This window comes from Saccostrea cucullata, unplaced genomic scaffold, assembly GCF_032062105.1.
Source record: "Saccostrea cucullata isolate Sc308-1 unplaced genomic scaffold, CSIRO_AGI_Scuc_v1 ctg1382, whole genome shotgun sequence".
Lineage (NCBI taxonomy): Eukaryota > Metazoa > Mollusca > Bivalvia > Ostreida > Ostreidae > Saccostrea > Saccostrea cuccullata.
In genome coordinates, this window is record NW_026931734.1 from 37905 (window position 1) to 51138 (window position 13234).

The 13234-nt window shown below is 32.1% G+C and overlaps 1 protein-coding gene across 1 annotated transcript; it reads right to left on the reverse strand.

The window, feature by feature from the left end:
• Nucleotides 1–10232: 10232 nt before the first annotated feature.
• LOC134233384 (neuronal acetylcholine receptor subunit alpha-6-like) lies at nucleotides 10233–12839 on the reverse strand. Its single transcript, XM_062715346.1, has 2 exons — nucleotides 12588–12839; nucleotides 10233–11309 (listed from the first exon to the last, which is right to left on the reverse strand). The coding sequence occupies exons 1-2, from the start codon at nucleotides 12837–12839 to the stop codon at nucleotides 10233–10235; spliced, it is 1329 nt and encodes a 442-aa protein (XP_062571330.1).
• Nucleotides 12840–13234: the final 395 nt, after the last annotated feature.

Here is a 13234-nt window from a genome sequence, read left to right on the forward strand (position 1 = left end):
CATATTTTGTTATTTGTTTGAGATGTAAGGTGTTTTACAAGAAAAGAATTAGAATTTCTTTTCATGTTAAATAAAATGATTTTTAATTATAAAAACTATTTAAAGGTCAATCAGATATTGCATAAAACAGTAAATAATATCCTCTTGAAGAAAGAAAATATTTGGACATTATATCAAGTTATATATTTTTAAACAGTTTGGTGCTTGTGAGAAATATATTATCAGAAATAAATGAATAATTAAAAAAAATAGATTGATAAATATCAGTTGCTTCATATCAATACTTATTGTAAGAAGCGTCAACCATTTTTATGAACATTGTCAGTCATTTAGATTTTAGAGAATGTTAATTGAAGTGAGTAAAAATAAATCTGTTGCTAAGGAATTCCAATTATTTCTGATTTTGATTTTTCTCACATTGTTAACAGATTATACATTATACAGCATTTTTTTTAATGAAATTTGTATTTGTAGAGACCCTTAGATAAAAAGTAAATTCATCAATTAAAAATGTTAAATTAAGTATTCGCATATTTGTTGTTCTTCGAGACTTGAACCTCATGAGATGTTGAGTAATGTCTATGTTGTGCCTGATCTGTGGGAAAGGTTATAATAATGTCCAAGCATGCTACCACACCAAATTGGCACAGTTATTTTTTTTAACAAAACAAACTGATTTGAAAAAGACACTACGAGGACTGTTCAATAAATAATGTCATGAGCTCGATGACATACAACATAGAAATCATATGACATTTAGCTTAACTTTTTCTCATTATTGGACCTTTCATGATTTTATAACAGTTTATTTGACCACTGTTCATCACAGATTTCAATGTGAGAAGTTGGAAAACAAGGAATATTCGAGATACTGCATTAAAAATAAATGGTCAAGAATCCGTAAACTCGAGTGAAATTAAACACTTTGTTAAAGCTGTTATAAACCTTGTTAAGAATCCCAAAGAAATATTAATTGAAATATGTAAAATTTACAGCAACCAATGTCTGTTTTTTACACACATGAGCAGGCGGATTTCAATGACCAAAAATGATATAATTGGCATCAAAAATGGGTACTGTCCTTGGCGACAAGGACTTACAACAACCAAAGAACTGTTTGAGAAAATTCGAAAAATTATCACTGATTATATTTGATTGACTTTAAGAACACAGAAAATTTGATAGGCATCATTTTGGGGATAGTTCACAATGTTTAAAAAAATTATTTGACAGTAAAAAAGCTTAATACTCAAAGGCCATCCTATGTTTTGAAAAATGAGTGAAAACGACCATGTGAAAGAATATCTAAACAATTATTTTTAAAAAAAACCCAAAAATTGTACTTATCCACGTTTGTCTGAAATTCAAACAGATAATGAAACGAACTCCTTGCTTTAAACCCTCAAAACAAATTTACAATAAGATGCACTTGATAAAAAGGTCCGAGAAGAGCAAAGAATTGCAAGAGCACAAAAATAGGTTTATACGCTATTTTCTTAAATATTAGTGGTCATGTGGTTCAAATTCTTCTTCGGGGAGGCAGTTCAATTTGTTGAGGAATCTAGAAAGCAAACATTTTGCAAAAAAAAATCGAAAGGTTTATTTATGAGAGGGAGGAACCAGAATCATGAATCCACTACATTAAATGTCTTCATGATAGCGTCCAAACCCAGAGGCCCTGAAGAGTAAAGGAGTTTTGGGGATAAACAGAGAGTTAATGTTTTTTCACACCAACAATATTCGCCAGATCTTTCACCATTGACTTGTTTCATTTCCCAAATTTGAAAAGAAAACGCCTTCAGAAGAAAAAAAACAAGCACAGGAAATCATAGGATCTGCCATACTCCAGTATACGAAGGGTCATACTCAAAAACGTGTTCTAAAACAATCAGAAACGGGATAAAAATATTACGGATATGTGTTTTAATTAAAAGAGAATATTTAAGTAAAATCATTAATACTAAATCATTGAAGTGTTTTTGTTTATTTCCCAGCACCGATAGCATTATTTATTGAAGTCGTATTAATAGAAATAAAAATATAGATATAAAAATATAATAGTTACAGGAAGGGAAATTAAAACAAATGAAAATACATATACATTTTTCAAAGATAAACAATAAGCAGTTAAATTACATGAGAGAGAGAGAGAGAGAGAGAGAGAGAGAGAGACGCGACTTTTAAAGTTTACTTAGGTAGCTTTAAAATTTACACCTTATTAGTGCTCCTCCATGGGATCCAACTCTGATGTTTTGGAAGTCATTCTGTGTTTGCTCTGCTCCTATTTTGTATTATTTAATGGACTTTTGAGCATGAATATTGTACGTTATCTTCATATATTTCATTTTGAAAGATGTTTTCAATTTGTACATAATTCATTTCGATAGGTTATAGATGCATGTCCTTGTGACGGAAGAAACATGATTTAGTTAATGAAAACTAAATACATGTATCCTTGTCAATCAAATGTTTCGTTAGAACCAAAATTCCATGATAATGTATTTAAAATCTTTATTGTATTTTCCATTTTTTATGGATTCACAAAAAGCATGAGAGAGAGAGAGAGAGAGAGAGAGAGAGAGAGAGAGAGAGAGAGAGAGAGCAAAAACTCCAAAAACGAAAAACATAGAAGACAAATGTGCAAACTTTGTAAAAATTTATTTGCACATTTCTTTAGTGACTAGATTGTCGCTTGAACCCTGCCTGACAATGTTTGTATGTACACGCTTTTCTTTACTTGCGAAGTTATCAATAAAAAGAATTAACATGTGCACTTTCACATACTCATTACAGGACTTAGCTACAGTCTTTATTCCGTTTATGTTTTCATTATTGGTTAACTCTCTTTAATTGACATCTGGCACTGGATTGTCGTCTGGTCTGCAACAGGTAATCTATTGATCTCGATTTGTACTTGATCTTGGACTTTTGAATGACAATATTTCATGCTTCTTATTGTAAGCCTGTAGTCTATGATTTTTGTAAGTAAAAAGTATATACGTAGATCAAAAGCCCAAGGCATATAGTATTTATCAAAATATTTTGAGTTTGATATACTAGAGTTGTCTACTTCGTTGCTTAACTTCTTCTGCGTAATTATGTATTGACCTACCTTCTGATACATTATTAGTTTCAGTACTGAGCTTAACTGCATGAAGAGCAAATTAATTACAATTTATCTTTGGTTAGAGTACTTAAAGTTTGAATATTTTTTATGACATAAAACACATTAGATCGAAATGTGTAAAGCAGATTACTAAATCCGGAAAAAAATTTGCACAATTTGAATAAGGAATAGTGAAAATCATCAAAACGAATTTAATTGTGCGAAACAAACTTTTGATGTCGTTATTAGAAATTCAGCAAATTACTTGTAACAAAATGTCGTTAAAATTTATAAGAAATAAATTCGTTTTTATACATTTGACGAATTCTAAGGATGAAGTCAAAAATTTATTGATAGTTCTTTAATGGGCTTCCAAGCCAAAGTACATACCAGAGAGCAGATAAATTTAAAAAAAGAAAAAAGAAAGTCTACTTGAAATAAATCTAAATGTTACTTACACATATCTTATTGTTGGCGAACATGTGGAGATGAGCTCAAAAGTCCACTTAATACTTAGTATTACAAAATAAGTGAAGAGAAAACGCGGACTTATAAAATCTTACAGGTGGGATCAGGTGCCATGGACATGATGGGGGAGTGAGCATTTTCTGCCGACCGGTCACACCCGCCGTGTGCTCCTTGTCGTGTTCGGAAAAATCTTTAGGACAATTTAGAGTGTAAGTAATGACCCCAACAATAAACTACAGATTTTCCCCGTCTTAACCAAACATGACAAAGAGCACACGGCGGGCATGACCGGTCGGAAGGGGATGCTCACTCCTACATGGAACTTGATCCCACCTCTCTTATGTTTGGAGGCCCTTAGTGTGTCTGCTCCTCATCTGTACTGTTTGAAGGAACTTTTTGTACTTGAATACTGTTCGCTATCTCTATGTTTCATTTTAAGATTTAGTTATTTTGAAAAAAGATAAAGATTACAAGCAGTGATCATTCTCATAAAAAATAACTTTTAACAATACATGTCTGTGAACAGGGCATAAACACGGCCCATGTAAATTCCAGAGGTAGGATCAGGTGCGTAGGTGGAGTAAACATCCTCTGTTGACTGGTAAAGGGCTGCATATCTATTCCTTTACGTGGCACACAGGGCCATTGTACAGTTAAGACTTTTTTTACGTGCCAACACCTTTCGCGACTCGGTTAAAACGGCTCAACTCAAGGACCGATGTCCACAAGTTTATTCGGACCTGCGACGTAAGAATCAACCTCTTATTCCGTGATTGTAAAAAAACGCTAAAGTTAAATAACTACACACTGTACTGCGCCATGCGGGCTAATTAACAAATTGCTGACTTTATATAAGTTGTTGGAATCAATGTAACTTTAGGCTTAGTTAGGAGACAAAAATACCACATGCAGCTGATAGCGGAATATCACTACATAAACAAGTTGACAATGGAAAAGTTGAAGTAATCTTATTTTTGATGACATTTAGTTTTAAGTTGATTTTTAGTTCATCATCCAAATATAAAACAGACGTGGCAGACCCTGTTGTGTGTTTTATTGAAGTTAATTGGCAGTTTTTAGTTTCTATTATGAAATATGAAGAAGAAGTATATATGGATTCAAAGAACAATATAATCAAGCTCTAAGGTCGATTAGAACTATACAAAAGCAAACACAGACTTCTGAAAAAAAACATGGTTGGGCCAGGTGCCACTTATTAGAAGGCATCTCCTGTCGACCGGTTATATCCGCCTAGTGGTCATTGGCACGATAAGGTAAAACTGTAGACAATTAGTAAGAAAAAAAATTCTTAATTGACGATAGATTTTATTTATTAGCAAGGTCATTTTATCAACCATAGAATAAGGGAATTGTTGACTTCAAACGAAATTGTTGATATATTTGTATTATGTATACGTCCATCTTCGCTAGCCAAGGATTTCCGATCCGAAATCTACTCTTGATTTCGGATCGGAAACCCTTGGCTAGCGAAGGTGGTATACGTCAATACCTTGCCTCGTTTAAGACATGACTGTACATTATACGCTATACGCATGCGTATGCTCGTAAAACCGAGACAAAAAGGACAAAAACCAAACAGGTTATTTTTGTATATTGTTTAATAAATAAAGATATCTGAAGACGAGTTCACACATCAATAAATAAGAAAGTTAAGTCTTTTAATCAAGAAATAAGGTATCATTTTTTGAGTTTTATTGGGATGTAAAACGGGTTGGTCCGAAGGCCGAAGGGCTTTATGGAAGATTTGATCATGTGCCAACCCGTTTTACATCCCAATAAAACTCAAAAAATGATACCTTATTACTTATATTTACATTTGTGACTTATTCATACTTAAAATTTGCCTGATTGTGACTTTTAACGTGTGAAATGCATTATTTTTTCAAACCCAACGGCATGTATGTAATCCACTGAACGCGCGTCGACCCTTTATGACGTCACTGAGAAATTATGTCGAACGTTTATCCATACGCACATCTATGACCTCTTGACCCCGTACCTGTATTTATTATAGGATTAAACGTTCTTTTTGAAAAATTTATCGATGTGTAAACTCTGGACATTTTACTCACAAACTAAATAAAAGTGCGAAGCACTTTTATGTTAAGTTTGTGAGTAAAATGTCAAGAGTTTACACATCGATAAATTTTTCAAAAAGAACGTTTAATTCTTATAATTCCAATATCGAATTTTTAAAAATATTTAAATTATTTCTCTTTGAGGCCTCCATACAATCCGTTTTTTCTGGACGGAGTAGGAATACATTTTACCGTAAAGGAACGTATCGAGATGAATTTCGATAGAGTTCAACTTAAATTGTCAAAACAATCGATAAATAAACTTCTAACAACTAATCGAATGTTGTTTAAGTCAACAAATATCGTAATTACGAGTTTACTTCAGAATAGGCACCCTAGTTCGTCTTTGACCATGGCCATGTTGACATAAACAACAACTCTCATAACGAAAGTTGCAGACCGACGACGCCTTCAATTTGCACTTGTTTATTCAAATATTGTGGAACAATATAGAAAGTAAATATGAATTTGATGTTAATAGGGCAAGAGTTTGAGGTACGTTTCTTTTCCCTGTCAAAACGATACAGACTGAGCTTATTTTCTACGTATGAACGTTGAGACAGCGATTTTTAAAATTCACACTCGTGATCGGACAGTGACATAAACATTTTCACGGCGTCCATCAGTTAGGCAGTCTAGTATGTTGCCAGTTTTGTTTAAGCCCCAATTAAATTTAAAGTTTCTTGTATTCATTATTTAGCCAGAACAGACCCATAGGGCAAACTGACCATGGTTCGGACGGTTCTTGTTTTGCTTACAAGCAATAAGCTGTTGGTCTAGACTCTTACTATCAACTGGGAAGTGTTTTGTCCGTCTGAACCATGGTCAGTTTGCCCTAAATAACTGCTTTCATTGTTTATACGATAACCTAGTAGTGTCATCAAGAAAGTAGTTCTGATTGAAAGAATTTATCGATGTGTAAAAATTTTCTGGAACGTGTTCTCGTCCAATCAAAACACAGGAAATCAATAGATAAAATGAAGATTGGAATTATACAGTTATAAATACGCTTGCTTTCAGTAGTGTTATATAAAGGAAAACATTTGCAAATGTAAATATTTTCCATTTATGATGAAATATCAATACATTTTCACAAATTGATGCCCAAGATCATGGAATTTTTATCGATAAAAATTTTACAATTTATCTTTTTGTACAAATACACAAAAGGTATTGTTATATACGAAGCATTAAAAGCATTAAAAATTGTCATTTTAAAGCAAAACAGCGTGGTTCGCCGACCATTTAAGCGCCGTTTCGAAACACAAGTAGATCTTCGTAATTTTAGATCAAGATAACGAATTTGTTATTTACTAACACTAACACTGTATAGTGAATGCATCGATTTAGTCGGATAATCGGTGAGTCGATGAAGATCTAAGACTTAAAGATTTTTGGTTGGAGAGAGTGGGTGTGTAATATTACCATGATTACTCATTAAAATAAAGAAACCTTTAATATTCTTTTTTCTATGTATTTTTTAATTACATTTTTTACAATGAAAAACTGAATTTTAGAAAACAATGTGTCGTTGTCTCAAAGAAAATATCAAAGAGAGATGCTGTCGATTTATGAAAGAATAACAAGATGTCTCATTATGACAGAATATCGGGAGAGCTCGATTTTCCTTTTTTTCATGATGAATGTTGTAAAATTTATTCCCTGGTCTGCCTTTAGATAGATAAACTATCCTCATAGACATTTTAAACCTTTACGTCCTTTAAATATGTTGTTAAAACAAATGTTTTCAATCTACCAATCGCTGAGGTGTGACGTATTAACCGTTCAACTATCCCGTCACGACTAATGGTACAGTGTCGCAAAAAGACAAAGGGCAAGTCAATTAAAGAGTTATAAACATAATTCCATATCACATCATATGTCCACTCAATACATTCTTATAATTTAAATTCGAAATAAAAGAGCCCAGAGTCTGTCATAATTAAGTAAACAGTTGTTTTAAAAGACGGAGTTAGAACAATTATAAATGTTTTTCTCAAGATTTTAATATGAAAACACAACCAAGAACAACAATAACACGTTTGTTTTTTTTTTCCAAAATCTTTCTTTAACCATAAAAATTCTTATCTAACTTAGATGAAGATATTTCAAAGAATATTTGATAGATGAATTAATGTTATTTATACAAGTAACTCCACCAATGGTAAGATGGATGTATGTACTGTCATAATTACGGCCACAAAATTAGTAAAAACCCAACTGAAATTGTTGAAATATCTGGATCTTTCTCTTGGTTGCCATGATTGCCATTAACCTGCTGTGATTTAACAAAGTACTCACACTGCGTCATGTTGATCTCCTTAAAGATGTACATATAAAAAAATCATAAAGGTTAAAGTCTTCAACGGCATCAGTTTTAAAAAAAAGAACCAATTCTAAAAGTAAAATTTTATTAATAAATATAATATGCAAAATATACAGATTTTTCAGTACGTTGACCATGGTCCGAACTTAACATTTGACGCTGTTAGGTATTAAAACAGAAACCATAAAGCATTATTGAATAAAGCTACAATACCGACAAGTTTGTAAACAGGCAATGCTTTAAAGAGAGCAAAATATAGTGCTATTAATTTTTCATTATTAGAAGAAACCTCACTGATTACACTTTCTTTTGTTAGCTCAAGTGCATATTTTTCCTCACATGACCTTCATTTGTTCAGTTGACGTCCGGTTGGAGGAGGTTTTAATAAAAACTGACAATATGTCTACGAGCAATGAAGAAAAGATCGTGCGCAGGACAAGTTCTCGTGTACCCAACCAGAAGGGAAACAAAACTATCAAATATAGGTGATAATGGAATATTGTTGTATAAAATGGTAAAGTAAACAATGAAAAAACTGCTGTAATCTCCAAAAAAATCATTAAATTGAGTTATTAGCCTGCAGTTAAGATCAACAACCCATAATATATCTGGATATGGATCAAATTTAGAAAATTTAGGAAGAAACTATTTTGATAAAAGCTCATATTGCAATAAAAGATATTTTATCACCATGGGTTAAAGTAAAAGTTGTAAAATTGATATACAAATGCAGGTTATATGTACAAAACAATTTAACTTTAAATTGAGAGATGATATTGACTGCGTTTCATAGTGAAACATATGGAGATAATGAACAGTATTCAAGATCAAAAGTCCATAAAACAATACAAAACAGGAGCAGAGCAAACACGGACCTCAAAACATCAGAGATGGGACCAGGTGCCATGGAGGAGTGAGCATCCCTTGCCGACCGGTCACACCCGCCGTGTGCTTCTTGTCATCCGGAAAAATTCGTCGTCAATTCAGAGTTTTAATAATGGATTAACAATTAGTATGAGAAAGTCAGTCAGCATTTGACTCAATGAAAAATTGTATTTGCTGACAAAGTTATTTTATCGACCATAGAACTTATGAAATGATGACTTTAAACTTTAAACGACTTTAAACGAGACTGCTGATATTCTCAATAATTTACCTCTTTTAGAAATTGTTCATACATAGAGCATGCTCTTGCGTATCAAATTATCTGAGATATATAAACTCCGTATGCAGGTGATCATGATGAAGGTATATTGCTGCATAAGTAAGGGAAGTTGACGATAGAAAAGTTAAAGTCATCACGTTTAGCATAGCATCAACAATACTATACCTTTGCTGGATTCTTAGGCTTTATAAAAATAAAGATATAAAGCAGGTCCCAGTAAATGTTTACCAAGCTTTTTTCTTAACTCCTCACTAAAATTTTAATAGCAGAGGAGAACCATTGAAAATAGCAGTGAGAAAAACTTCAGGAGTTCTGCACATCATATTTTAAAAGTTGTGTAAATCAGCTGTGAATATTTTAAAATAAAAAAAATAGATTATCACAAAGTTTATCTTAATCAGTAGCATAAAAGTACGCTTTTTCAATAGTTTTTTTAAACTTTAAATTTAAGTTTTGACTCTTTCACACTAAGGCACCTGTTTTTTTTCAAAACAGATAGACCTCGAAAATTTAATTAACTTGTCATAAGTCATTTACAAAATTATTTTGAAAAATAAAAATTTGATTGTACACACAGGTACACCAAAATTGATATTGAAAAGATGCTTGAGTTTCTGCTTGATCTGTATAGGTTTTGAAGATCAAGTATATATTCAAACAATTAATCCGAGTTTCCATGCACTTATTATTTTAACATTACTTTTTTTTAATTTATCGTGGGAAATATTCGTAAAAAGTGTTGAAAGGTTAAATTACTAGTAATTCATATGGTGATACAATGTTTTTATTTAGTAATACATAAATTTTTGGTTTTTCGTTAATCTTTATTACATGTATATGATAAATTAAACAGGCACTTTTTCTACACATCATGAATAAATTTATTATTCTTTAAGCATAATTTTAACCAAAACAATGTCAAAAGCTACGTAAAAGTTTTTAAAAAAGAAAAATCCAGCTGCAACTATTGTTAATCAAAGAAAAATGTTTGAGAGTTCAATAGTGAAGTACTTATGAATTACAAAGTGAAGATGGGATGAAGCCTTTAACAATTAATTAAAATCATTTTTATGTTAAACTTCTTTCACCTCCAGTGTAAATCTGAACGAAGAAAACCGTTGTTACTGTAAAATTTGAAACGAGGAAGAGCCAGAAGGAGATAAAATCTAGGGCTGATGAGACATCCTTCCAAGTATGTGATGTATGCAAACTCGCTGGTTGATCAAATGATGAGAATTTTCCCATGACTTCTTTATATGCACTTTTGTCATTCTTCTTCTCAGAGATTTTTTCTTCATTTTCTTCTACATCGAAAAGTGTGAGCTTATTCGTGTCTCTCGAACATGGTAAATCTATTCCCTTTCCTTCTTTTGAGATATGTTCCATGTTTTGATTAATCTTTCTGGTCAAAGGATTGATTTTTCTTCCACTTTTACATCGCATAAGATTGCTAATTCTTATGACTGCAAGGTACGGTCGTGAGGGTATCTCTGCTTCATCCTTGTGGTGAATTTTTAGTTGAAATGACGTAACAATAAGAATGGTGATACTGTACCCCAACTGTACATCCAGGTAAACTCCCAAAAGGGGGGTACTTTCCGAGTTTGCTGGAAGTTGTGCTGATATTATAGTAAGGAAAACAAGAAAAGAAAGAAAAACTGTCATTCCAAATGTTAATTTTTCTCCTGAATCTACTGGTATGATAAATGTTAGGATGTTCAGCATTGATAAGAAAACTATAGGAATAATTATGTTTCTGATAAAGTAAAATGGTTTCCTCCGTAGATGAAGGGTGAAGGTAATTTCAGATTCTCTTACATGAGGATCGTCGATGATTGTAAAGTTTGTATTAACGATTGACCAGATGCTGTTTTCTTCATATTGATAAAATTTTATTCCGTGATTAGACCCATAGATCGCAACTTCATCCCTAGCATACGACCAAATAACAAATGATATGCTACAAATTTGCTCATCGAATGGAAAGTAGGTAATGTCAATGGGACAGCGGCTCTCAAACACTTCATAAGGTAACCACGTGATCTGTCCATTAAAGTCTAAATCCAGATAGTAGAAATCACCCCCTAGCTCCTGAAATCTAGTAAAACCGCCCTTCAATACAATATCAGGCGTCCAAATCTCTTTCTGAAATGTGAAAAAAAGATAAAATATGGGGCATACAGGTTTAATTTTAATAAGGGATGTCAACAAATATTCGAATATTCATCGTATAAATTGATTTTCGAATATGAAATACTGATTTGAATATTCGTTCTTTTAAGTACATGTATAAATGCATTTAAAATGAAGAAAAAGTCCTGCAAAAAGACAGACAGAATCAGCATATGATATAAACCAAAATTAATGGACATTTCTGTTGGATTTTCTTAATGGTGTCAAGAGGTATCTATTAAAATAAATTATTAATTTGATTATTGAATTAATGGCATAACAGTGTCCATAACTCAGAGTCAGTTTATATTGTTGCACTGGACACTGTTATACGTTGAAAAAAATTAATTCTTAGTTTTTGGACATATCGTTAAAATCATTATCAGGAAATTGATTGGCTGAAAATAGTAGTAATTGCTTTTAAACAGGAGCACACCCTTAAAACGTTGTTTGTTTTTATTTTCTAAACATAATATTTCAGTGAAGATAATTTTTCTTAAATATTTTAATGTTTTGTGTAAAATGAATTAGTAAGAATTATCAACGTAGTCTCCGGTAAGACGATCGACCGATCTTTTGTATTTCAAAATGCTTTTTATTTTTAAATCATGTTTATGATTTTTTCACTTAATGTCAATTTATATATAATTCTAAAAATATTGAAAAAAATGTTATTAAGATACTTTAATTATGGAAAATTTACAAAAATAAACATGACATTTTATGCCAATTAAGATAATGGCATACAAGTAGACCTGTACTAGCTGACGGGAGAATGAAGATGCATAATATAATGCAAAACTTATTTATTTATCGAATATTAGAATATATTCGAATACTTCTATCGAATATCAATTATTGACAATTTTTCATATCCCTTAATTTTTTTGGACAAAGGAGAGGTGAAGGACTTTTTACACATATACATACATATATAAACAAGTGCGGAAGATTATGGCAATTTAGGAGCGGCATGCGTAATTATCCTTATGTCAGGCAGAAATAAGAACAAGTCCATACTGGTGTATGCTTTTACAAGTTTTAAGCAGAAGCTGTCCTATCACTCAAAGGTTTGAAAGTAGAAATGTAGGTTCTCAAAGCACTGGTTAACCCTTTGTTCTGTATTTTTTACTCATTTCCTTACTTCATTACAGTTTATCATATTCTTCTACATGGTGAAAAAGGCGCCATGCTGAAACATGAATGCAGGGACACTATTTACGTTTTTATCATGATTAAGAAATCAAATACCTGTGGTATGTAGAAGTGTTCGATGTCATCGTGATCATCGGGGTCCCATGCGAGATACTCGTCTATCCACACCAGCTCCAGGTATGCAGTGGTCACTAGTTTTTCTTGAACCTCGTCCAGTTTATTGATGCTGAACAAGAAGAGACTGACGTCCATCTCTACAGCTGTGTCATAATCGCGGACTGGTCGGATCTTCTTATCATATTTTTCATCCACAAACAACCTTTTTGTGATGGCTTTCACGTGAGACATATTGGTACTCACAACAACGCACGTGGAAAACAACATGAATATGAGTATTTCTAGATTCATGTCGTCAAAGAAAGTCCAATTGCAAACTACCAGTTGTGCTCTTCTCGAAACATATTCCAATGTAATTTGTTTAAAGGGAGTAGAAGGATGACAATTACCATCTAATCAATAAATCAAAAGGAGTGAAATTTCAATTAAACATATGTACATAATGAAACGAACCCACATATACATGAATTTCAGAGATTTTCAGTTCCATCACATTAGTAAGTATTAATTTAGTAGAGTGATCATATAGATTATTATCATTTGAAGCTAACAAATTTCCCTTTTACTTTAATGAATGATGTATGTTATTCTGTCCATTGCTCTGATATAGAACTATTTATGCCCGT